The 25,780-nt window shown below is 38.4% G+C and overlaps 1 protein-coding gene across 2 annotated transcripts; it reads left to right on the top strand.

The window, feature by feature from the left end:
- Positions 1–574: 574 nt before the first annotated feature.
- On the top strand, positions 575–25,422 carry LACTB2 (lactamase beta 2). 2 transcript variants are annotated; one of them, XM_036109402.2, is made up of 7 exons: positions 575–787; positions 6,141–6,304; positions 11,993–12,119; positions 17,905–18,083; positions 20,945–21,093; positions 24,063–24,144; positions 24,225–25,422. In XM_036109402.2, coding segments are annotated over exons 1-7 (825 nt in total). In that variant the 5' UTR covers positions 575–665; the 3' UTR covers positions 24,227–25,422. The 2 variants fall into 2 exon arrangements, with proteins under 2 accessions (XP_035965295.2, XP_035965296.2); XM_036109403.2 differs by having other exon boundaries at positions 576–787; positions 24,801–25,422.
- The last annotated feature ends 358 nt before the right edge of the window (positions 25,423–25,780 follow it).

Genomic DNA, 25,780 nt, shown 5'->3' on the forward strand with positions numbered 1-25,780 from the left:
TGGCCAAGTCTCCAAATCTCCGTGTTTCATTTGTAAAACAGACACAAAAAGAGTGTCTTCCTCCTCATGTTGTTGCCAGGATTAAACGAGAGTGTTTAGAAAAAGCACTTAGCATGGCAGTAAGCACTAAGGAAATACTAGTTGCCCCTACTTATTATAAAAGACAAAACAGGTTTCTACACACACACACACACACACACACACACAGGTTTCTACACACACACACATCGCCATTGCCTAAAAACAAGCCATCCTTCCCAGGATTTAGTGTTCCGTAACTAACCCCAAACCTGCCTGCCCTGTGCTCCACAAGACTTCCCAGGTTAAAATGTCTCTCGTCCACTGGGAAGAACTCCGCCACAAATACCTGTGGGAAGGCACCAGACTGTGACAGGCGACGGCGCTCGGCCAAGCGAATGCAACCTCGCCTCAAGGTGCCTCCCGCCACGCGCTCTAGCCCGCCCTCCCACCGCCTCCACCCACGGAGCCCGGGCCACATCAGGTGACCTCTGGCCCCGCCCCCAGCACGACCGGCGCTTTCCCCTCCCGCCCCGGTCACGCTACGTCAGGCGACTGCCGGCCCCGCCCCGCCTCCTCCCCCGCACGGGCCTAGTAGCCAGTTCGGCGCTCGAGTCGCAGCGCGCGGGCGGGCTGTAGAAGCAGATATGTCGGCTATCCTGCAGCGCGTCGAGCAGCTGTCCAGTCGGGTGGTGCGCGTCCTGGGCTGTAACCCGGGACCCATGACCCTGCAGGGCACCAACACCTACTTGGTAGGGATCGGCACCAGGTAAACGTCCCCATTCCTCCCTAGCAAACACCCCGGCCTGCGGGACCCACAGAGCTGGGGCTGGGACCACTGCTCGCCGGAAGCGGAGAGGCTGTGCGCCCACGCAACCTGGAGCTCAGCGTCCAGTCCGGGCCTGGCAGCCCCACCCAGGACCACCCTCGGACGCCCCGATTCCAGGCCTCCCCCACATCACTGCAATACCGCCTGGTAACCTCTGTAACGTGGGTTATGGCTAATGAGGGAGAAATAATGAGGAAAAAGAAAACAAAACTTCCTGGTTTTGAAACCCAATTGATTTTGCCTAATGTTGAATGCCAGGGTGAGTGCTTAAGCTGTTGAGAAATTAGGATCGCCTGGAGTTATAAATCCAGGAAAACATTTACTTTGCTCACCTTCTGACTTCTCACCAGTGTTTTGCTCAGACTATAACTTGCCCTTCACAAAAGTGATTAATTGAGCTGAGGCCTTTTTCTTAACTCAGCAGCAGAGGGCAGGATTTTCTTGCTTCCAAATTGCTCGAGTCTGAAACACCAAGGATCCCCCTGGCACTTGGGAAAGAGGAGCGGACTGATTTTGGTTTTTGTTACTATTGTGTAGCCTCATTTAAGTTATTTTTGCAGAGGGAATAACCTATCTGTATTTCTATTTTTCTCTTGTTCAGCTGCATTGTTTTAGTGTAATTATGCGGAAGTGGGGAGATGTGGTGTACTGCACCAATGTGCATTGAACGGTTTTTATATGCTTGGTCTTTAGTATACCCTACACAATACAAAATAAAAATAAGATACAGTTCCCTTTAAGCATAAAATTTAAGTGTATATTTCAAGATGTGTTAAAATTAATATAACTGATTTCTAGAAAACAGTTTAATAGTAATTTTAGTTTTCATTTGAAGTATCTGCTGTATTTGCCTTTTTCCAGTAAATCAATTTTAGATGGAGTAGGATGCAGGAACTGGAAGTACTGAAGTCAGACAGGCAGAAGTTAGGTTCAGAATAAACAAGGCAGGGTCAAGTAAGTACAGGAGCTTAGGCTGCCTCCAGAATCTAGGAGGATAGAGAATTCAGCAGAAGAAATACTTTATATCTAGAGTAGAGTCTGTCTTGCCTGGGACTCCCACACCCCCAAAGTCCATAGGCGTTCTCTTCTCTCTTCAGCGTGTCATGTTAAACTAGTTCTAATGTCAGTACCTATTCTAAACATTGAATATAGTCAAAATTACCCTAAGAAGTCTCTTAGGAGGCACTGTGTTGGAGATCGTGTACAATCACAATAAGTTCGGTGCAGCCTGCTTTTTCTTCCAGCAATGAAGCAAATGGCTGGTTCTGTTTGAAAACCAGATGAAGTTGGCTTGCATTTAGGGGCCATGTTATATGAAAAATGCATACTGTATCTTTAAACACTAGAACCACATTCAGTGTAGCAAAGTGCTTGTGCTAAAAGAGACATAAAGAATCTGAAGATGACTGAGGGAAGACATTCATGGTCTCCCACTTTACACTGCTTCCACTACCACTGGCATAAACTCATGGGATGGAGTGGCCAGTGGAATTAGTCACATGTGACATATATGTCATGAATACATATAGTTGAGCTAGAATAAGTTAATGTGTAGATGATGCTACTCTACTGTATAAAGTAGAAGTCAGGTGGCAAGAGATGAATATTAATTGGGTCCAAGTAAGAGGTTCAGATATTGGTATCCACCTGTTCTGCACAAACCAGTTTCAAGATCACAGGTGGCTCCTATATTACCAAATCCAGTGGCATTTTTCCATTCCCATTGTATTTGAACTTCAGTACTTTTGACACTGTTGACCAGTCCCTCCTTGATTTGCTAACACCACATTCTTCTAGTTTACTCTTACCTCTCTGGCTGTTCTTTCGCAATCTCCTTCATGGAATCAGCCTCTTCACCTGATCTTTTAAGTGTGTGAGTTCCTCAAGATGTAATCTTACTCTGTCCTGTTCTCATGCTATATTCTCTACCTAGGTGATCTTTTCGACTTCCTTGGTGTCCAACTTCCTCTTCTGCTCAAGAAACTGTAAAAGCTGCAATTTTAACCTTTACTATCAAAATTGTAACTCCCTGGAGGCAAATAGTTTATCTTTTAATAGAAAAAAGGCAGTCTAGTGTAGTAATTAGAGTTAAGACTCTATACTCTGATTACCTAAATCCGAATCCTAGCTTATGACTTTAGACAAGACAGTTGATTCTCTAAGCTTCAGACTCCTTATCTGTACCATGAGGATTGAATAGCACCCACCTCAAAGGATGTTATGAGGATTCAGTGAAATTTAAATGAAAAATCATATCAAAAGCACTTAACAAATTCTAGCATATGGAAAGCGTACCATAATGTTAGCTGTTATTATCACTTCTTCCATCACAGCATCCAGACAACACTGGGTTCATGGTAGGTGTTCAGAAAATACCTAATGATTTGCATCTTATAATGAATATAACACAGTATCTTGTACACGGTAATCATTTGTTAGAATTTGAACTGAACTTATTCAATATACGTTTATTGTGCCAGGACTGTTCTAGACAACTGGGGGTACATCAACAAACAATTAATAGTTCATTCATAGTAGCTCAGACTTGATTTTATCATCTCTTTTCTTCCTCCTCTTCCTCCTCTACCAGAATCGGGGGGTTGTTAATCTGAAGTCTATGGTCCCAAAAACGATATAATTCAGGGAGTGTGACCTTAGCTGGGGGGAAAAAATTATACCATTATTAATCTCAGACTGAAAATTAGCCTTTATTCCATCATAAATATGGACAACAAACCATAGTAGTAATAGCAGTACCTGTGATTTTTTTTCTCTAATATTTTCATCGCATATTGCGGTCATGATAGATATCTCAAAATGGTATGTATATTCATCTCCATTTAGAAATTATAATCATTGGGGACCCTGGGTGGTTTAGTTGGTTAAGTGTCTGCCTTCAGCACAGGTCATGATCCCAGTATCCTGGGATCAGGTCCCACGTCAGGCTCCCTGCTCAGCTCAGCAAGGGGCCTGCTTCTCCCTCTTCCTCGGCCTGCTGCTCTACCTACTTGTGATATGGGCATTGCAGTTAGAAAAGTGTGGAATCATGTTAAGAAAGAAACAAAGAAGAAGAAGAATGTAGCAGGAGGGGAAGAATGAAGGGGGGGAAATCGGAGGGGGAGAGGAACCATGAGAGACAATGGACTCTGAAAAACAAACTGAGGGTTCTAGAGGGGAGGGGGGTGGGAGGATGGGTTAGCCTGGTGATGGGTATTGAGGAGGGCACGTTCTGCATGGAGCACTGGGTGTTATGCACAAACAATGAATCATGGAACACTATATCTAAAACTAATGATGTAATGTATGGGGATTAACATAACAATAAAAAAATTAAAAAAAAAAAAGAAAAGAAAAGTGTGGAATCAAATATATCCTGTGCTGGAGTTCATGACTCTAGGCAAATTACGATATTACATATATGTCTAACTTGTCAAGGCCTCAGTTTCCTCATCTGTACAATGAGAGTAAAATCTCGGGATTGTTTTGATGATTAAATAAAATAAAAATAAAGCCACTACCTTATTTATTCATCCAACAAACATTTATTATCTAGTACATGCCACCGTCTAGATTCTGGCAAAACCAGACCAGGTTCCTTCCCCCGTGGAGCTTAAATTTGTAGGCTGTGGGAGGGTGTGGAGACAGGCAATAAATTAGTAAACATGTAAATATATAATATGTCTATGGTAATAAGTGCTATGAAGAAAAAGCAACAGAAGATGGCTGGCAACATCATCAAAATTCATTGTGACCCAAACCACGTTTATCTCAAATTTGCTCCCTCCAGTGTTTTATAGTCTTGGTTAATGACACACCAGTCATCTCACCTAGAAACCTCAAAATCATAAATTTTTTTCCCTTCCCTTCCACATCCAGTTGTTTAAAAAAAAATCCTGTTGATTGTGCCTCCTAAATGTTTTTTAACCATCTCCTTATATTTCCACTGCCTACAGAACCTCATAATGCATTCATGGGCCAGTATATCCATCTAGTTTCCCTGTCTCCAGAAGGGACAGTTATAACTCTGTGTACTTGTAAAGTAGAGCCATTGCTCTGTGGAACTTAAGGTGTAGATAAAAGCCTATGGACCACAAGGCCATTGTCCCCACCTCTCCACCCCACCCCCTCCCCCATGACAGGACAATTTGTTTTTATTGGCTGTGCGTCTCAGGGAATAGGGTTAGGGAAACAAGCCATCCAATATAAAATAGCCATCCAGATACTTCGGGTCACATTTACCCCATTTCATTGTTCTGCAGAATGCCGTTTATCTGTCACTATTACTGTTTGTTTTCATAGGTCCCTCTTCCCACTTTCCACTAGAATGCAAACAGGATTTTTTTGTCTTGCAGGAAAGACATGGCACATAGTAGATAATTCATACAGTTATTAATGTATTAATGAGTGAATGACTGAGACTTTTCATCAAGACTAATCTTCCCTCCCCCAACCTGAATTAGGGAGGTGTTATTGTGAAGCAGCCTGAATTAAAAAGTTTGTGAGTTGGTTCTTGAGGAGGAAGATGTCCCCCTTCTTTCTTTAGTTCAGGAAAACTTTATAAAGACCATCATCCTGTGAAATAGTGAGGAAGGGCATACAAAGTATAAAGAAGGTTCAGAACCACAAGCAGAAAAATATAACTAATGGGTTGTCTAGGTAAAGAAATAAAGCAACTCAGACATTTCCCCATGCTTCCCTACTCCTTTCATTTTCATGTGGAAGGAAGCCAATGTAAAACTTTAGTAATAAGTTTTGTATGTACCGCAGAAGACTAGGTTTCTTTAGGAATACCACTGAATCTAATTCTTTCATATCTATGAGACATTTGAGTATGTTGTAAAAGATCTCAGAGGCAGAGTGGATAAAAACACATATTCTAGAGACAGAATACCCAGGTTTGAATTCTGGTCTTGCCGTTTATTTGCAGAGTAACCTAGGGCAAGTTGTACAATGAAATACCTCCTTTAAATAGTTGTGATGAGGAACACAATTGTTAAAATACATAAGGTCCTTGGAATAGTGCCATATTTGAGTGCTGTATAAGTATTCAATATTATTGTGCCTTGAATTTGCCAAGTTCAGACTTACATGGAGCTATAAGATTTTTTCAAAAAACTTTTCTTAGTGAGATTACTATAGTTAAGGTGAAATATCATATAGCTGGTTTTCAAGCAGGTTAAAAGCCAAGCAATTTATGCAGTTTCTTAAATATAATATGAATTATCTGTGTGAGAAATATGCTACTATTAATTCTGTGTTCCAATTGTGTGATTATCATCCATTTAATTTTCAGGAGAATCCTCATTGACACTGGAGAACCAGCAATTCCAGAATATATCAGCTGTTTAAAGCAGGCTCTGACTGAATTTAACACAACAATCCAGGAAATCGTAGTGACTCATTGGCACCATGATCATACTGGGGGCATAGGAGATATTTGTAAAAGCATCAATAATGGTAAACAGAAAACATTAATTAAGCTCTTTGAGGAAAACTGTGTTTTCAGAATAATTTATTTCTGTTACAGAAGTAAGTAAGCTAGTCAGTCATTTACTGAATACCTTATATACTTACATGGTACTTTTAGAAATTAATATACTGGGGCGCCTGAGTGGCTCAGTCGGTTAAGCGTCTGCCTTCGGCTCAGGTCATGATCCCAGGATCCTGGGATCGAGCCCCGCATCGGGCTCACTGCACGGCAGAGAGCCTGCTTCTCCCTCTCCCTCTGCCACTCCCTCTGCTTGTGCTCTTCTGTCTATCTCTCTGTCAAATAAATAAATAAAATCTTTAAAAAAAAAAAAAAGAAAGAAATTAATATACTTTTAATACTGCCCCCAATTTTAACAAAAGAGGAAAGGAAAAGTCCTATTTTCTATTTCAGATCTCTTATCCCTCTTATTTTTCCCCTTTGCCAGGGATGAAGGTCAGTTTGAATTTTGTCTATAGTAGTAGTAGTAGTGATGATTGCTACTTCCGAGTTAATAATAACTAACTACTCTTGAGCATTTACTGTGTGCCAGGCACTGTGCTAAACACTCTACACGGGTACTGTGAGGTAGCTGCTGTTACTGTCCACATTCTAACATGATCTCAGGTCTTCCATAACTTTAAGGCAATTACTATGATACACTAAAATGCTGGTGAAAGATCATTGTATTGATAATTCTCCGTCCCTGAAACCTATTCAGTACTGACACCTTACTGCCTCTCTCCTTATACCTCCATATTACCATCACACACATAGATTCATTCATTCCTTCCTTCCTTCAACAAATACTCAAGTGACCACTCTGTCCAGGCACTGTTCTTGGCACAAGGGATGTGGCAGTGCACAAAACAAAGACTCTGCTCTCATAAAGCGTGCATTCTAGTAGGGAAGGTAAATGGTAAGTACATAGTAGGTCAGATGGTGATAGGTGCTATGAAGAAAAATAAAGCTAAGTGAAGAAAAAGGGGAGAGAAAATAAAGTGGGGGAAGGGCAGTGGCTTATATCTAGGGTGGATAGGGAGAAGAGAGTAAGCTATACAGGTATCCGAGAGGAGGCTATACCAGACAGAAGACATTGCAGGAGTAGAGCTACTAGAATCGGGCTGTGCTTGGCAAGTTCGGGGCATATGAAGGACAGGAGGTCAGGAACGTTCATTCACAAAAGGAACATACATACGCATTCAACTCATGTTTTTAAATATTTTTAAATGTCTTCCTTTTAGGACTTGAGACTACAGTTGGGACACCAAGGTGTTATCAACCAAAGCACCCAATATCACCAGGCTGCCCGTTATAAAAAACGCTCTAACCTCACTTTGTTACCCTCTTAACCTCCTTTCTTACAATTCTAGAGGACTATATGCCACAGGAAATCATTATCTTTAGGTCTAACTTTTCCTCACCTTTCTCTTGTCTTATCTACCAGTAAATTTTGTGAATTAAAAAACTATGCTGAAGGTTCTTGACTAGCTTTGGCCAACTCTTTTAGCATGAGTTTTAATTTAATGTTAAACATTTTAAATGTTTATGGCCTACTTTTTCTCCTTCATAAATCAACTTTATTGAGCTTGAATTGACATACATAAAATGTACCCATTTTTGTGACGGATCCAGTCAACATAAGGAATACTCTCATGACCCCAAAAAGAGGTCTCCCGGTGCCTCTCTGCAATAATCCCCCTCTAGCAACCACTGATCTGCTTTATTTTACTATAGATTAATTTTGCCTTGCCACATAATGGAAGCATACAGAATCACTCTCTAGCTTCTTTCACACAGCATCATGTTTTTGAGATCACCTATGTTTCAGTAACAGTAGTTTGTTCCTTTATTGCCAAGTGGTAATCCATGGTAGGACTATACCAGGATTTGTTTAACCATTCACCTGTTAATGGACACTTAAGCTATATATTTAAATTAAAAATTAGGGGCACCTGAGTGGCTCAATTGGTTAAGCATCCGACTCTTGATTTCAGCTCAGGTCATGATCTCAGGGTCATGAGATCGAGCCCTGCATCAGGCTCCACGCTCAGGGAGGAGTCGGCTTTAGATTCTCTCCTCCTCCCTCTGCCCCTGCCCCTGCTCACACACTCTCTCTCTCTCTCTCTCTAAAATAAAATCTTTTTTAAAAAATTTAAATCGTTTGGGTTCCATACAAAATAATGAATATTTGTATAATAGATTACCTATTAGGTTGATTTAAAGAAAGTCAAGGAGAAATTTGACCCTGCTCTGTAGCCAGTAAAATTTTAATACTTTGAGAAGTAGCTTGTTGACTTTCAATCTGAACTTTATTGAAGCTAGACCAGCTGCATACAGACCTTGAGTTGCTCAGCACTGAAATCGTGCAGAGGTTACCTTTCAGAATCTCCCAAGAGTCCATGTACTTCTTCATTCTCTAAATCCTTAATCGCTAGCATTCTTGTTCCATTTTGTTTTATTATTTTCTTTGCTCCAGATCGTTTTACTACTTAATTATTAGTATGGCAGAAACTTTTCAACTGCTTTATGATGCTAACAACTTGTGGTTTTACAGGCAACACCAAAATTATGAATGCCAGTTATAAGATTTCTATGAGAAGATACAGCAACCTACTTTCAAAAGTTTAAGATATAATCAGTGTATAATTCCAGAACTCCCAGTGGCTGGCAGGAAGCCAGAATTTTACTAGACATGAGAACTATATAGCCCCAGGCTGCCCCCAGTGTTTTTGGTTTGTTTTTGAGTAAATCTTACAAAATATATTTTTGTGATCATGATAGTTGTTATTTTGCAGCTGAAGTTGGATCTTTGCCATGTATTTCACATCTCCGTCCTAGGAGTCAAATGTTTGCTTCTATGCCATTCAATTAGATTGTGTTTTCATTAGAAAGTATTATAAGCAGGGCGCCTGGGTGGCTCAGTTGGTTAAGCGACTGCCTTCGGCTCAGGTCATGATCCTGGAGTCCCGGGATCGAGTCCCGCATCGGGCTCCCTGCTCAGCAGGGAGTCTGCTTCTCCCTCTGACCTTCCTCCCTCTCATGCTCTCTCTCTATCATTCTCTCTCTCTCTCTCAATTAAAAAAAAAAAAAAAGTATTATAAGCAATATCACATGTTTGTATCAGCTTCAATAATTAGCATTAAGAATGATGTTATAAGCCATTATTCAAACCTTTAACAAGTGACTGAGGGTTTCCTCCTGTTAAAATAATCATATGATAGAGAGAGAAAGTAGATAAGTGATTGCCAGAGGCTGGTAGGAGGAGAGAAGAGGGAGTGACTACAGTTGGGTAAAGGGTTTGAGGGGTTTTGAAAATGTTATAAAATTAGATTGTGGTGATAGTTATACAGCTCTTTGGATATACTTTAAAAACACTGAATTGTACTCTTTGAAAGGGTGAATTTTATGCTATTGAGTTATATCTCCATAAGCCTTTATTAAACATAATAATGATGATTATATGATTGCTTTCAGCATGCCCTTCTCCCTCCTGCCTATACAGATTGTTATTGTGAGTAGGATATGTTTTCGTATTCGCACATAACTTTAAAAACTGACACAGGTTATTTTATAGTATAACATTTGTTTTGTAATTTTGAGATAATGGTGAGTTTTTTGGGAGGAGTGTGTGCCGGAGGTCTCATAACTAGAAATATAATACCTCTAACTTCTTTACTGAAAGACAAAATTATACAGATTAAAAATAAACACATACCAAAAAACCTCCCCATCTCACTCCAGAATGAAGACAGCCTTATTATGTAATGCCAGTTCCCAGAATAGCATATTATTTTTTGCTCCAGCCTCTAAGATACAAAATAATGGAGTTTGGGGCTGGAGAGAGAAGGTCTAGTCCCAGTTGTTTTATTTTATTTTTATTATATTTGCAATATTTCTGTCTCCTTTATCTTCCATACTAGCCTGATTTCTGTGCCTTGTCAGTTTTTCTCTGAATGTCTTTTTCTCCCATATTTCCGTTGCTGTCATCTTAGTTCTAATATTCACATCCTTCCGGCTGAGTTATTAGTCACCCCCTCCTGGTGTTTCTGATCTCTCGCCCTCCAGTGTCCCACCTAGAGCTGCCATATTGATCAACTAGTTAACACTATTTCGTTTTCTTTCTAAAGAGTGTACAATGGTGCACATATGGTAGAGTTTAAATTCCTCTATTCCAGGGCACCTGGGTGGCTCAGTCGGTTAAGCGTCTGCCTTCAGCTCAGGTCATGATCTCAGGATCCTGGGATCGAGCCCCACATCAGGCTCCCTGCTCCGCGGGAAGCCTGCTTCTCCCTCTCCCACTTCCCCTGCTTGTGTTCCCTCTCTCGCTGTGTCTCTCTCTGTCAAATAAATAAATAAAATCTTTAAAAATAAATAAATAAATAAATAAATTCCTCTATTCTATGAAAGGCAATTTAAGGCCTTCCATGATCTGAGCTCATCTAATCCCACTTTATCTCCACGTCTCAGCCAGTGTTTTGCATTGGACAAATTGGTAGCATACTTTGTTGCACGTATGCCACGCTCATTGTCATTTCTATGCTTTTCCTAATGCTGTTCCCCTTACCTACAAATCATTCTCTGTACCATTTCCCAAACCACTCATCTTGTAAGCCACACTTCAAGTTCTGTCATATTTGTGAATTTTTTCCTAATTGTTTTCCTTTCTCTAAACTACTATGGCTTTTATTAGCTGAATTGCCCATTTAGTATTCATTAAATGGTTCTGAGTATAGTTCTGTATTTATTTATTTGTAAGTTTTATTTCCCCAACTGTGATAGTTTTTAAGCACTTTAATGTCACCATGCTTGTATTCACTGTATATAGTATATTTGGCACCCAGCTATTGATTGGTTAATTGATTTTCTTTGTGTCAGTGAGAGGTAGTATGGGTTAAATTTATTTTAATGGTTTAATATCTTTGTCCTGGGTTTTGGGGCTTCCTTTTAGCATTCACAGAAAGAGAACATTATGGTATCATCCTTTTATTACTAAGTACTGCCATGATGCCATGACTTCTTTTACTATCCGCTAAGACTAGACAGGAAAACGTTCCCCTGTTCTGTATTGCTGCCTCTTCAACACGCATCTTGATATCAAAGCTAGCCGAGATTATGATGAACTACTTTCAAACTTTTATATAAAATAAGAGTGACTAGAACAAAAAGGTGTAGACCTAGAAGTGCATGAGAGAATAAAAAGCTCTTTTGTTGAGGTAGAAAAAATAGTTCAAATTCCAGAGATAGGCTGCTGTAACCCATCCCATTTTCTCTTGTCTCTTAATGTTAATATTTTTTGCAGTCAGTCACAGTGTTAGCTCTATGAAAGTTGATCTCTTATTTTTTTTTGTTTCCATAGAAAAATTTAAAGAGAGTCAACTTTTAATGAAATCAGATATTAAATATGAAATGACAAAAGTGCAAAATTGAACGAATAGGTAGACTGCAGACTTAGAGGAACAAAATCATGAATCGAGCAACAGTGTTACAAAAGCAAGGAGTTTGAAACAGGACAGAATAAAAATGGCTGAAATAAATTAATGGGGTAGAGAAAGGGCTTAAGAAATTACTGTAAAAACCAAATAGAGGAAAAAGATTAGGAGAGAAAGTTGATCTCTTAAAAGGCTGAATTATCACTTAAAGTATGACTTAATATATTTTATGTGTTTTGTTACTAGACACTGCATATTGCATTAAAAAACTCCCACGGAATCCTCCGAGAGAAGAAATTATAGGAGATGGAAAGCAACAGTATGTTTATCTGGAAGATGGAGATGTGATTAAAACTGAAGGTGCCACTCTCAGGTCAGTAAATGTCCTTTAGCTAGGGAAGGGCAGGGGGAGGTTATGTATGTGTCTTATAAAAAGGGAGTAAAGGAAGATTTTTGAATATTTGCTTATATGAGTGAGGAATACCTCAGGAAGGATATAAAAGATCTGATAACATGGTTACTCTGGAAAGAAAAACCGGGGTGCTTGAGAAATAGGAGAAAAGAAAGACTTTTCACTCTACCCTTTTTAAATTATTTGTTTGAATTATATGATTACCATTTTTTAAATAAAATTTAAATTAAAAAATAAATTAGCATTTCCTGTTAGGATGGTTTAGGGCTCTACTCATCAGTTAAATTCAGGACTTTCTCATGCTCTCAATTCCAAAAGATGACCTAAAGTAAATACATTTTAGGCCAGACCCCTAATCTCCCATGACCTAAGTGAGGTCGAAAAGTTGTTTCAAACTCAGTAATTTTAAAACTGAACTACTTAGGTTTCTCCTCTGTCCCCCATAATCTACTTGCTTTCTGACTTCAGAACACCTACTGCTCTCAGCACTTAAGATTTTATTTTTTCTTCTAAGATAGAAGCTGGTTCCACTTCACCTTTATCACTCCCCCTTTTCCTGCCCACCACATCTAATTGTGTTAGATTTTACCTTAAAAATACTGGTCCATACTGTCCCTTTTTCTTCATGTCCACTACCATTACTTCTTGTTTAATATTCCTGTCTCCAGGCTTCCCTTTCCAGTTCATACCCCGTGTCACTTGAAATCTTGAATAACTCTCACTGCATACAAGATCATGTTTATTCTCCTTACCATGTTGCTATCTGGCCCCAAACCACTTTTCTGGTCCAATTTCCTACCACTGCCATTGTAAACACAATTAGCCATATCCAAATACCTGGACACGTTATGTATGTTCATGCCTTCACTCATGCCCCCCCCCCTTTACCAGGTAGGCATCACGGCTTTCCCCCTACTGTCTCCTTCATAAATTCTTACCTATTCATTCTTCAGACTTCAGTTCACATGTTACTTACCTCAAGAACCCTTTCCAGGCATAATTAACTGCTCCCTCCTCTGACTTTTTTTTTTTTAAGATTTTATTTATTTATTAGAGCGTGAGCGAGCGCGAGGGAGGGAGGGAGGACAAGCCAAGGGGGAGAGGCAGAGAGAGAGGGAGAAGCAGATTCCCCAGTGAGCAGGGAGCCTGATGCAGGGCTTGATCCCAGGACCCAGGTGCCCCTTTCCTCCTCTAACTTTCGTATAACTTTTATTATTTTATCATAGCACTTATTAAATTGTATTTTAATCTTAAGTCTGTAAGTAGGTATCTCCATAAAAGGTAATCAACCCCTTAGGTTCACAGTATTAGTTAATGCCAGTTGCTGTAGCAAACCGACCCCAAAATGTATAATGGTTCATACATGAAATAAGTTTTCCTCCCAGTTACATAACATCCAGGAAAGGTTCCTGATTATCAAGTGGCCCCGCTGCAAATAATGTTTCAGACACCTTCCATCTTGTGATTCTACCGTCCTCAATAGTTGGTTTCAAGGTCGCTTTGTTCACCTCAGTCAGTCCAGTGGGTGGCAGAGAGGGAGCATGGAAGGGATCTTTCACGGGAGGCTTTCACAGACCAGACCTTCTGTTGCATTGGCTGTAAATTCAGTCATAGGCCACCCCAGGCTGGGAAGTAGAGTTGAACTTCATGCCCAGGAAAAAGAGGAAGGAGGTTTGATGATAAGTTAGCTATTCTCTGATACACGGCAGATGCCAGATTCATCTTCAGATCCTCAGTCCCTGGCACACAGAAGGCACTGAATATTTATCCAACATGTAGTAAATATCTACAAAGAGGGGAGTAGATTAGCAGGTGAATGAGAAAGAGAAGATGAAGAACTGGGTATCATTGCCCCCTTTCAAGCCAGCGTTCCCTTTTTCCTAGTATGCTATTGATTTGTAAATTTAATTTATAAACCCAACTAATTTCTGGGTAATTTTCTTAAAATGTTCTTGTTGGAAATATGTGTCTCCTATAATTTGTTCATGATGCCAAAAGATAATAAACATTACATTACTAATTCTTCAGAGAGTATTCTTGACAATATTGAGTTTCCCCCATCACACATTAAAGATCTATCTCAAAGGCTTGGGAATCACAGTACTAGTTTATTAGTTATCACAGAATCATGGATATTAGATCTATACCTAATTTGCAGATTAAGAACATTCGGCCCTTGGTAGTTAATTACCACCCATCTGCCATAAACAGCCAATATATTTTAAGCTTTTAAAAAAAAAAAAAAAAGATTTTATTCATTTATTTGAGAGAGAGACAGACACAAGCAGGAAGAAGGGGCAAGGGGAGAGGGAGAAGGACAAGCAGACTCCCCACTGAGCAGGAAGCCCAATGTGGGGCTCAATCCCAGGACCCTGGGATCATGACCTGAGCTAAAGGCAGATGCTTAACTGACTGAGCCACCCAAGCTCCCCTATTTTAAGCTTTTTATTAAAGTATACAAAAAGAAAAGTGTGCATATCATCTGTGTGCAATGTGGTATACTATTACAAGCTGAACAAATCATTTAAGCAGCTTTCAGATCAAGAAACAACAACATCAGGGGCGCCTGGGTGGCTCAGTTGGTTAAGCATCCGACTCTTAGTTTCAGCTCAGGTCATGATCTCAGAGCCATGAGCTCGAGCCCCATGTCGGGGTCTGCACTCACCATGGAGTCTGCTTAAGGCTCTCTCTCCCCCTACCTCTGCCCCTCCCCACTCTGTCTCTGTTTCTGTGTGTGTCTCTATCTAAAATAAGTCTTTTTAAAAATGACTTAGTAAATAACCTTTTCACAAAAATAAATTATAATTATACTAGAATTTGAATAAAACATTTAGTTTACTGATGACAGATACTTTCCAATTTCCATTTTTATAAAGTCAGTAAAACCCAATTGTTTTAAATATTAACAAGAAGATTCATCATTAAGCAAAAGTTCCATAAACAGAAGGTTAAAATATACTTAAGTCCTCAAGTATTTGATGTCCAGTTGATCTGGTCTATTTGCCAATTTGGGGGGAAAAAAATACATTAGCAATAGGGACAATACCCACCAAGAACCCTTTAGTAAAAAAAAGTAGGAAGCAGATTTTTCAGTAGGATTTGATTGAATATAACCTTCAAGAATTTTCTAGTGACCTAAGTCCCATTTCTCAAAGAAAAGTCAGTCTGACAGCTTTTGTTGACTGTTCTAAACCTTGTAAGGGAGCCATCTTTATAAAGTCTACTCTATCACAGAAGTGGCAGAACTAGATAAATGTGCCACCTGATGAATGGGGAGGCCACAGCTGCAGTTCCTCTGATCTTTAGCAAAGCACCTCTGATGTCATCTCCTTTTTTCCTTCTGCCTATGTGAAGTGAATTTTAACACAGTTTTTATGCAGATTAAAGCATTAGCTACCCAGGTGACTGGAGAATTAGAATTTCTGATCCCCTCATTTAAGAAATCTATTGCCTTGGTTATCAAAGAAAACCATTACTGCGGTCTGGAGTTGGAGGAGGGGGGACAAATAAAGGATGCACTGCAAGCACATCAGTGGATAAGACAGTCTGCAGACTCTGAAAAAGAGTGGATGAGTTTTTGTAGATTGAAAAATATTGGGGGTCTGTTTGTAAACACATTGTATGTGTGATTGTTCGTAAGATTGTCCGTGAAGATATGAGACACACCCACACCCACATATTCTTAGTCGTGGAAATATGCCTCCTGAAATTATTTTCATGTAACATTGAATACTTTCATCAATAGGTTGCAACAGGTTTAATCAAACAAAAGAGATGTCTCCATATCACATTTTACTTTCCCTGTTCCAGAGCTGGAGCCAGCCATGTCTGCAAGAAGCCCTGGTTTCTTTGAGTGGGAAATGGTATTTCAGTTCCCTCCAGAACTAAGTGTCAGGTGTGCTCATGACTACTGGAGTATCATTACTTCTGGGCCTTTTATAGAGCTAGGAAAAAAATGAAATGATGAATTCATAAGGATTCCTCAATTCAGATGAGAACCCAGAACCTTAATTCCCTCATTCATATATTTTTTTCCCTTATCCCACAGTAAAAACCTTGGTTCTCAACATCAATTTATTGTTTATACTCTTGTGCCGTAAACACAAAATAGTTTCAGAAACACGGTAACCAGTAACACTGCCAACAATAAACCTATTAGGTAAAGTTCAAAATATCTTTCTGCTTCTTTTAAACTTAAGATACATTCTATTAAGGATATATAATCTTAGTATTTAAAAATTATTTGAATTAATATTAGCATGGCTGTGTTATCTATCCAGTATATAGTAAGATTCATTTCTTTCTGTATTCAATGTTAACATTTTCTTTCGTTTTTTTAGTTTTATGTTTAGAATATATATTTACATAGCTCAAAAGTTAAAACTAATAAAAAAGTTACAAGAGAAGTCTTGCTTACATCCCATCTGCCTACCCCTACAGGCAGTTATAATTCATTAGTTTTTTATCTTCCCTTTCTTTTTGCAAAAATAAGGAAATATATACATATACATTTTTATTTCCCCAACTTTCTTATACAAAAGAGCAACTATAAACATTCTTTCATGCTTTGTTTTGATTTGTTTTAAAGAGAAAAGCACTTGTTAGCATTTAATGAACATCCCTCCCCCGTGGCTTCAGGACCCAGCCCCCACACACACCCATGGATTTTCTGCTCAGCTTTTCTACTGTCCTGTCTTCAGGATGACAGGCTGTTTTAGGAGCTTTCCCTTCCCCAAAACTTCGTAGTAGCCCGATCATACCACATCAACGATAGGAGCAGCTCCAGTCAGGCACACCGGTCTGTGTGTCTCAGAGGTCCGAACCCCAGGCCAAACACGCCACCCTGCCCTGAGGCCCACCTTGTGTGGCCTGGAAGACTGAACTAAGGTCAGCGGTGGGTAGTTGGGGTGCAACACAAGCACAGCTCGCAGCCTGCCCCAGCAACAAAGCAGAGGCACGAAAAGAACCATGCTTGTTTTTTTTTTACCACTTAACAATATATGCTGCAAATTACTCCATATCAGTTCACAGAGATCTCCATCATCTTTTTGATGGCTGCTGCATCGTATTCCATGGTATGGTTGTACCACAATGTGTCCATAGTGTCCAATCATGGGTATCTGGGTTTTTCCTATATTTTTTTATAAATAATGTAATGAATAATTTATATATATATTTTGTATTTGTGAACGTGTATTTTCAGGGTAAATTTCTAGCTGTGGGACCAGTGGGTCAAAGGGTTATGTAATTTTGTTAGAAAATGCCAAATTCCCTTCCACATGTGCTATTACCATTTTGCTCTCCCCACAGCAACTTATGAAAGTGCTTTTTTCTCACAGTCTTGCCACAAAGTATATTGTAAAATAAACATTTATGCAAAGAAAATTGAAAAAAAAAGTTTTTAAATAATAAAAGCACTGTCTCTGAGTAGTGGAATGATTGTGAATTCATATCTCCTTTAAGTATTTTCCTTTCTGTTTTCAAAATTTGCTGTGATCGGTGCATGCTTATTATTTATAAAATAAAAAAAGGTGGGAAAAGTATTGAATTTGTACTTCAGAGTAGGAAATCTGATTTAAAGGAGCGAATTTTCTGATGATCATTTCTGTGGGCCACAAGAGAAGGAGCTTTTTAACCGATTTGACATCACTTATTTGTGTCGTATCCAGAGATAAGGCTGGAGAATAATTTCTTCTAAGCCTAAGAGTTTCTAATTTTTACTATTTCTTCGTTTCCTTTTAACCAGAGTTATACACACACCTGGCCACACTGATGATCATATGGCTCTACTTTTAGAAGAGGAGAATGCGATCTTTTCTGGAGATTGCATCCTAGGGGAAGGAACAACTGTATTTGAAGACCTCTATGATTATATGAACTCCCTAAAAGAGCTATTGAAAGTTAAAGCTGATATTATATATCCAGGTGGGTAGTTGCTTAAATCTAGCAAACCATTTGTGTGAAATGAGGAAGAAGGTTCATTTTGGTTTGTCCCTGTGTGTGTGTGTTCTTTATGTTTTCAGGGTTTGAAGAGCTACCCATAAAGTGCTTCTTTAAATTATGCCTCTAGGGGCACCTGGGTGGCTCGGTCATTAAGCGTCTGCCTTCGGCTCAGGTCATGATCCCAGGGTCCTGGGATTGAGCCCCACATTGGGCTCCCTGCTTGGCAGGAGGCCTGCTTCTCCCTCTCCCACTCCCCCTGCTTGTGTTCCCTCTCTCACTGTGTCTCTCTCTGTCAAATAAATAAAGTCTTAAAAAAAAAAAAAAGCTGGAGAGTTAGGGGTGCCTGGGTGGCTCAGTCGGTTGGGTGACTGACTCTTGACTTTGGCTCATGGCTCAGGTCATGATCTCAGGGTTCTGCAATCAATCCCCACATCCAGCCTCGAGCCCCCACCCCATCCCACATCCAGCCGGCTCTGCACTAAATGGAGGATCTGCTTGAGATTCTCTCCCTCTCCCCCCCACCCCTGCGCTCACGTGCTCCCTCTCTCTCTAAAATAAGTAAATAAATAAAATCTTTTTTTTAAAGGCTGAGAGTTATATTAATTTATAAAGATATAAGGTGTTATTTTTTGACATCTTTACAGCTATTAATAGAACTGTTAAACGAAAGAAATAAATTTACATGGGAATCAGAGAATGTTTTTCATTCCACAAGGTATCTTCACTTTTGTTAATTATTAGATTTCTGATGTGGGCCACATTTTAGCCGTGAACTCTGAGCTTTAGTTTTTCAACTCACTACTGAAATATCAGTAGCTTCCATGTCAACTCTAAAGCTGTATATTAATTTCACTTCTCCAGAAAAAGAAACCTGTTTTAGTATCTCAGCTGTCACACACTGCTCTGCAGTATGAATCTCCCTTCCATCCTAAAAGTGGAGAAGGATAATAACACTCAACAAGAGGGCCCAGAAGGAAAAAGAAACTAGGTTACCTAATTTTTTAAGTCCTTCTAACTTGTTCCTAACCAGAGCCATGGAAAGCTCTGTAAATAGAGTGTCTTCAATACCCTTATATTCTCTGATGAGTTTCTATCCCACTGGGGATAGGAAACAGAGTAGAGCTGGGCATTTGGATTAATATGACACCAGAAGAATGGAAGCCGACAGCTGTTTTTATTTTTTTTTATTTTTTGTGTGTATTTGAATTTTTTTTAATTTTTTATTGTTATGTTAATCACCATACATTACATCATTAGTTTTTGATGTAGTGTTCCATGATTCATTGTTGGCGTATAACACCCAGTGCTCCACGCAGTACGTGCCCTCTTTAATACCCATCACCAGGCTAACCCATCCTCCCACCCCCCTCCCCTCTAGAACCCTCAGTTTGTTTCTCAGAGTCCATAATCTCTCATGGTTCATCTCCCCTTCCGATTTCCCCCTCTTCATTTTTCCCTTCCTACAATCTTCTCTCTCTTTTTTTTTTTTAACATATAATGTATTATTTGTTTCAGAGGTACAGATCTGTGATTCAACAGTCTTACACAATTCACAGTGCTCACCATAGCACATACCCTCCCCAGTGTCCATCACCCAGCCACCCCATCCCTCCCACCCCCCACCACTCCAGCAACCCTCAGTTTGTTTCCTGAGATTAAGAATTCCTCATATCAGTGAGGTCATATGATACACCGACAGCTGTTTTTAAAGAGAAGAGAGTACATGTTTGATGCACTCACGCTGAATGAAGCAAAGCTAATGAGAGGCTGCCTAGTAAAGGTTCTTAGAGTGTTTGCTTTAATGAACCCAGTGAACTGGCTTATTGGCACAGCAGGAGCTTATGGGTAAATTATGTTCTGTGGCCACAGCCACCATATATTAGAGCCTGTCCAGTGCTGTGCAGGGACCTTTACAGTGTTGTCCTCACAAACCCAGTGAAGCAGGTAGTGGTATCTTCATTGCACGGCTGAAGAAACAAGCTCAGGGGTTCAGACTCTCATGGCCCCATACAAGTAAATGATTGTCAATACTCTAACCAAAGCCCATGCTCTTCATATGATAACAGGCTGCTTCTGAATACATTGTACTCAAATATTTTAAACATCCTCTTACCAACTTATGTCATATGTTAATTTGTACTGTTTTAAAGAGCAACTAGACTTTAATATAACTTAATCTGGGTTGTCAACATTTCTGAATTACTAGCTTATACATAAGATTCTTAAAGTTCTACTGTGGTTCTTGTGAATTTTTAATAGATCTGAGTCACTTACATGAAGCTACTTTTTACAGTCCCCTTTTCAATCTCTTATATAAGTGTGGCATAGTGGTTAAGAGCATAGAATGATTAAAAGCTCTCAAGTCAGAACTCCAGCTCCATCTCTTCTTCACCGTGTAACTGTGGGCGAGTTATTTGCCACCCTGCCCCCCATACCTCAGCTTCTGTTGTAAAGAAGGGATAATAATAGTTGCTACCTCATTGGACTCTTAGAAGAATAATATATATTAAGCATTTAGAACAGTGCCTGGCAAATAATGAGCACTCTGTAAGTATTACCTATCATTACTCTTGTGGTTACTATTTTTATTGTTAAATGTTTATTCTTTATTTTTAATGTATATAATAACATTTCATACAGATTTTATTTGATATAATTCTGTTTTTGGCATTGTATATAATTTTTAAATCTAACTGTATGGTTTTCCAAATAATTCATATTTGTTATATACTTAGTATGCTTTTTCAATACATCATATGATTATTTTTAAATAGAACAAATTAACTTCATTTGTACTTGATATTTTTATTCTGGTTGAAATAATTTTTATAATTCTAATTCAGGACATGGCCCAGTAATTCATAATGCTGAAGCTAAAATTCTAGAATACATTTCTCACAGAAATATCCGAGAACAGCAAATTCTTACATTGTTTCGTGATAATTTTGAAAAATCATTTACAGCAATGGAGCTTGTAAAAAACATTTACAAGGTAATTTTCATTTATCTTATTTGTACATAGCAACAATTTTTTTTTTTTTTTAAAGATTTTATTTATTTATTTGACAGAGAGAGACACAGTGAGAGAGAGAACACAAGCAGGGGGAGTGGGAGAGGGAGAAGCAGGCTTCCCGCCAAGCAGGGAGCCCGATGCGGGGCTGGATCCCAGGATCCTGGGATCATGACCTGAGCCGAAGGCAGACGCTTAACGACTGAGCCACCCAGGTGCCCCCACAGCAACAGTTTTATTAGAATAATCTTTGTAGTAGACTATAGGTATGGTAAATTTATTACATCCCAGAACAGAATAAGTCTGTAAATTTTATAAGTAGTGCTGCTTGTATAAATTTGAGATCAGCAATCTCAACTTTCTAGAACACGGAAGTTAAACAAATAAAAACGACCTGGAGAACCAAAAAGAAACATTCGAAGCTATCATTAAACCTTATAGACTTCATCTTGTAAGAGAGACCATTACCAACATCCTTATGATTAAGTTTTGTAATGATTTATGTATTATTGTAGCCGTCTTAATGATTGGTGTCCTAGCCCATAGCGAGTGAGACAGGTGATCTGCTAGAGACATACTGGGTTAATAGCAGTGAGAAGTAGTAGCAATGCCTAACAAGGGAGAAGAAAGAGAAAGCACGTGTAAAAGAACATGAGTAGAATAACTTACTATATAGAGGAAAAAATGCCCTCGCTCCAGTGGTCTCTGAGTAAATATATAACAGCACTGTGGGGCAATCGATTAGTATAATTTAGTTTTTCAGCAAATGTTTATTAGATGTCTGCTGTGTGGATAGTATAGAGCTTAAGAATGCAGGCTCTGGAATAAGATTACCTGGATTTAAAAACTCTCACTACCAGAGTACCTGGCTGGCTCAGGCAGAAGAGTGGGCTGGCTCAGGCAGAAGCGTGTGCTGACTCTTAATCTTGGGGTCATGAGTACAAGCCCTATCTTGAGTATAGAGATTACTAAAAAATAAATAAACTTAAAAGAAAAACACCTCCCACTACTACAACCTGTACCACCGTAAGATACGTGAGAGTGTAAAGATGAGCTTGAAAAGTACCTAGGGCCAATTATAATTAGTAAAGAACTTTAATGTTCCATTGGCCCAAGTTATCAAAAAACAATCATATACTCAGTGTGCTTTGTTTTAAAAGGAAGGGATGAATGGTTAAAATGGCTAAAGATAAAAAGTGCCATTGGCAAAGGGGTAATATAAATATATAAATTCTGTGAAAGAGTTCATTTCCTCATAATACTAGAATATAGCCATGCTAGACTATACATTGGTACATTGGGTTTTTTTTTTTTTCCTAACTTAAGTACAGACAGCAGAACTCTAAATCACCCTCCCAGATGAGTCATCAAGCAATTGTCCATCCCTTAAAAATGCTGGTTCTGCATTCAGAGTGTATTCACTATATTCACTGTATTATATGTGTCAAGTACCTGTTGCGTATAGAATGGCATAGGTGTTATAGAGAGATTTACTCATTCAACATTTACTGAATGCCCTTCCTGTGCCACACAGTGGACCAGGTACTAAGATACAAAGATGACTACAGATCCCTACCTTCAAAGAACTCATAGTTTAGTGACGACAGACATGTTCAACAGATGATTGTAATACTATCATTTTTTGAGTGCCTTATTGTGTGCTAGACACTGTATTCATTGATTTACACTTACAAATGTAATTTGAGGCCCTTAATTCATACACCTCAAATTTTCAATACATATAGATACAATTATTCCAATTTAATAGACTTAAAAAAAAAATCTGACTCAGAAAGTGTGAGCTAAGTAACTTCCAAAGACACACAACTAGCAGATGTCACATACTCAAAAGTGAGATGTCAGATACTCAGATCGTGGTTTTTTTAATCATACCAGGCTTCCTGTAAGACCTCTACACAGTATATCAGAGCATAAAAGAAAGAGGAATAAATTTCACCTGATGGAAGATGCAGGGTATCGAGGCTTGTCTGGAAAAGCTTTAAAACTTATTTAGTTGAGTCTTGAAGAAGTAAGCATTTTCGAAGCCAAAGTACAGGAGAAAAGAAGTCATTCTAGACAGAAGGAAAGACATGCTCTGCAAGTAATAAAAGAGCATTGTATATGTGAAAACCCACAAAGAAACTGCATATGACTGGAGCACAGAATGCATATGTGAATGGTCAGGAAAGGAGTCCCAGGAAATGAGGCGGGAAAGACAGGCATGATCAGATCACAGAAGCCTTATAACAAATAGGGGCTTTATCCAATAACCTGGGCATGACCACTCAAGGATCTTAGGCGGAGGATTCACTAATTAGATCTAGAAGATCACAGTGGTGGATATGGTACTGGAGCTTAAGGGAGGGCTTGGGGTTGGAAGTTTATATTTGGGGAACATTAATATGTGATGTTGCTGTGCTAAGTTGGTTGAGTAAGAAGTGAGTCAACAATACAACTCAGTGTAAGTACACATGAATTTAAGAGAAGTCTAAGGAAGTTTCGAGATGAAAACTAAAGGATGACAGAGGTAGGATAACCAAGGGAAATGTACAAAGATATTATCATGTAACCCAGTAAATAAACCATAGGGCCAATGGTCCATAGCATCATCAAAACTATCTAGAATAATTTTTAGTTATTCATTCATTCATAAAATACGGACTTCCTACTATGTACCATTTGCTAAGCACTGGGTATACGGTAAAGAACAAAACCAACACTGTTACTGTCCTTATGGACCTTACAGGCTATTTTATGTATAGGTATATAGATAAAAATAGAGTGGCCTAAAGCAAGACACATACAAGGTGAAATCATTTTGATTATTCCTATATAAAAATGTATTTAAGTTAAAATTTTCCTTTTGTTGCATGTTTTAATTGTTTCAATAAGATTAACTCATTCTTTTTTAAAAAAAGAAATGTCTTCTTTCACTCTCGTTTTTCTTTTAGACTATTCCTGAGCATTTATATAAAATGGCTGAACAGAATGTCTTGCTTCACTTGAAAAAATTAAAAAAAGAAGGAAAAATATGTAAGTATACTTCCAAATTTCAATTATTTTATTACCAGCATTTAAAATATTCTTTTTTTACAAAACTAGTTTGCTTTTAGGAAGAACAACAACCACCAGAGTCCTTCCTTGAACGTTACTGTAAGATGGAGAAACAAGCACTAGAAAGGGTTAGTAGTGAAAGGCCAGTGGACCACAAATTGGAACCTAAAGCTCGCACAGGAATTAGAATTTTGCTTAGGAGTTGCAGTTCTTACCCACCAGAACTACAATCAAAGGCATGTAACGGGAAGATAGCCTCTCTTCTCCCGACCACAAGACCACAAAGAATTTCACATGCAGAAGGTTTGGGAATAGCCAGACGTTTTAGCAGTAGTAAAGGTAGTAAACTCAAAAATATTAAAGCAGTAATTCTATAAGTGTTTGTTAGTGTTAGATTAATTCATCAAATTAACAATCTTTATAGAAATTTAATCCTTAAAATCAAGAAGCTCAAAACTTGAATTTTGTGTAGAAGCTTCAGCAGTGCTTTTATATGTACAAAAAAATACCACCTTTATATTAAGCAACAAAATTATTTTAGGAATTAATGCTTTTTCTAGCCACAAAATAACTTAAAATCCATTATATTTGCTTATCTGTTGTTAAATTTTCACTCTCCAATTTTCTTTCCACAGTTAGCAACACGGATCCTGAGAAGAAATGGAAAGCTAATCTTTAGTTTCAGATTAATGAAAGCTTTTGTTGGCATGTTTTATTTTTAGAGAATGGTATGTTTTCTTAACTATAATTATTTACAGGGAATATAGAGTATAGAACATTGAAAATAATCCTAAATATACTTTAAAATAATGTCTTATTTCATCTAAAATATATATTACATTTTACATGTATAATATAGGTCACTTATCTAATCTGAATTATATAACATTTTACCAAAAATTCAGAATCCAACAGTTTATCCATGTTCAACAGATTTATGGTTACTTTAAAAATAATAAAATTTATATAAGTTAAACTGGGTATTATTCTTGGAGAGTAGTTATCTGTTACAAATGGCCAATAGTATTTCTCCAGCTGCTTCAGTTAACAGCACAGATTTCTATGTAATCCTTCTTTACATCTGTAGATAACAGCTTTGTTTTCATGTTTCTATCAATTGTATTATGATTTTGCTTTAGTTGTATAGCTCTGTATCCTGTATATTTTTTTATAATGGTATCTCACAAATGATTCATGAACATCAACTTACAGTAATTGAAAAATATTAAATTCCTAATTAAAAGCATTATATAATAATTATTTCTGTAATTCATTAGTACAACTAACTTACTTTCCAAGTTTAGATTTTAGTATATAAATAGCTGTCATATATATGAATTATATACCAAAAATTTTTTTTTTAATTAGAGGATTTATAAGACAGGGCATTTTTTTTTTTTTTTAAAGATTTTATTTATTTATTTGAGAGAGAATGAGAGAGAACACCTGAGAGGGGATAGGGTCAGAGGACGAAACAGACTCCCTGCCGAGCAGGAAGCCCGATGAGGGACTCGATCCAGGGACTCCAGGATCATGACCTGAGCCGAAGGCAGTCGCTTAACCAACTGAGCCACGCAGGCGCCCGACAGAGCATTTTATATACAAGTAGTGTTCT

The sequence above is a fragment of the Halichoerus grypus genome, chromosome 5, assembly GCF_964656455.1.
Source record: "Halichoerus grypus chromosome 5, mHalGry1.hap1.1, whole genome shotgun sequence".
Lineage (NCBI taxonomy): Eukaryota > Metazoa > Chordata > Mammalia > Carnivora > Phocidae > Halichoerus > Halichoerus grypus.

What these genes read in the sequence shown, in the direction of transcription:
- LACTB2 (XM_036109403.2), top strand. Translation starts at nt 666, where the DNA reads ATGTCGGCTATCCTGCAGCGCGTCGAGCAGCTGTCCAGTCGGGTGGTG. An exon ending in TTGTAAAAGCATCAATAATG is followed by an intron (nt 6,305 to 11,992) that starts GTAAACAGAAAA and finishes TTTTGTTACTAG; the next exon opens with ACACTGCATATTGCATTAAA. An exon ending in AAAAAAAGAAGGAAAAATAT is followed by an intron (nt 24,145 to 24,800) that starts GTAAGTATACTT and finishes TTCTTTCCACAG; the next exon opens with TTAGCAACACGGATCCTGAG.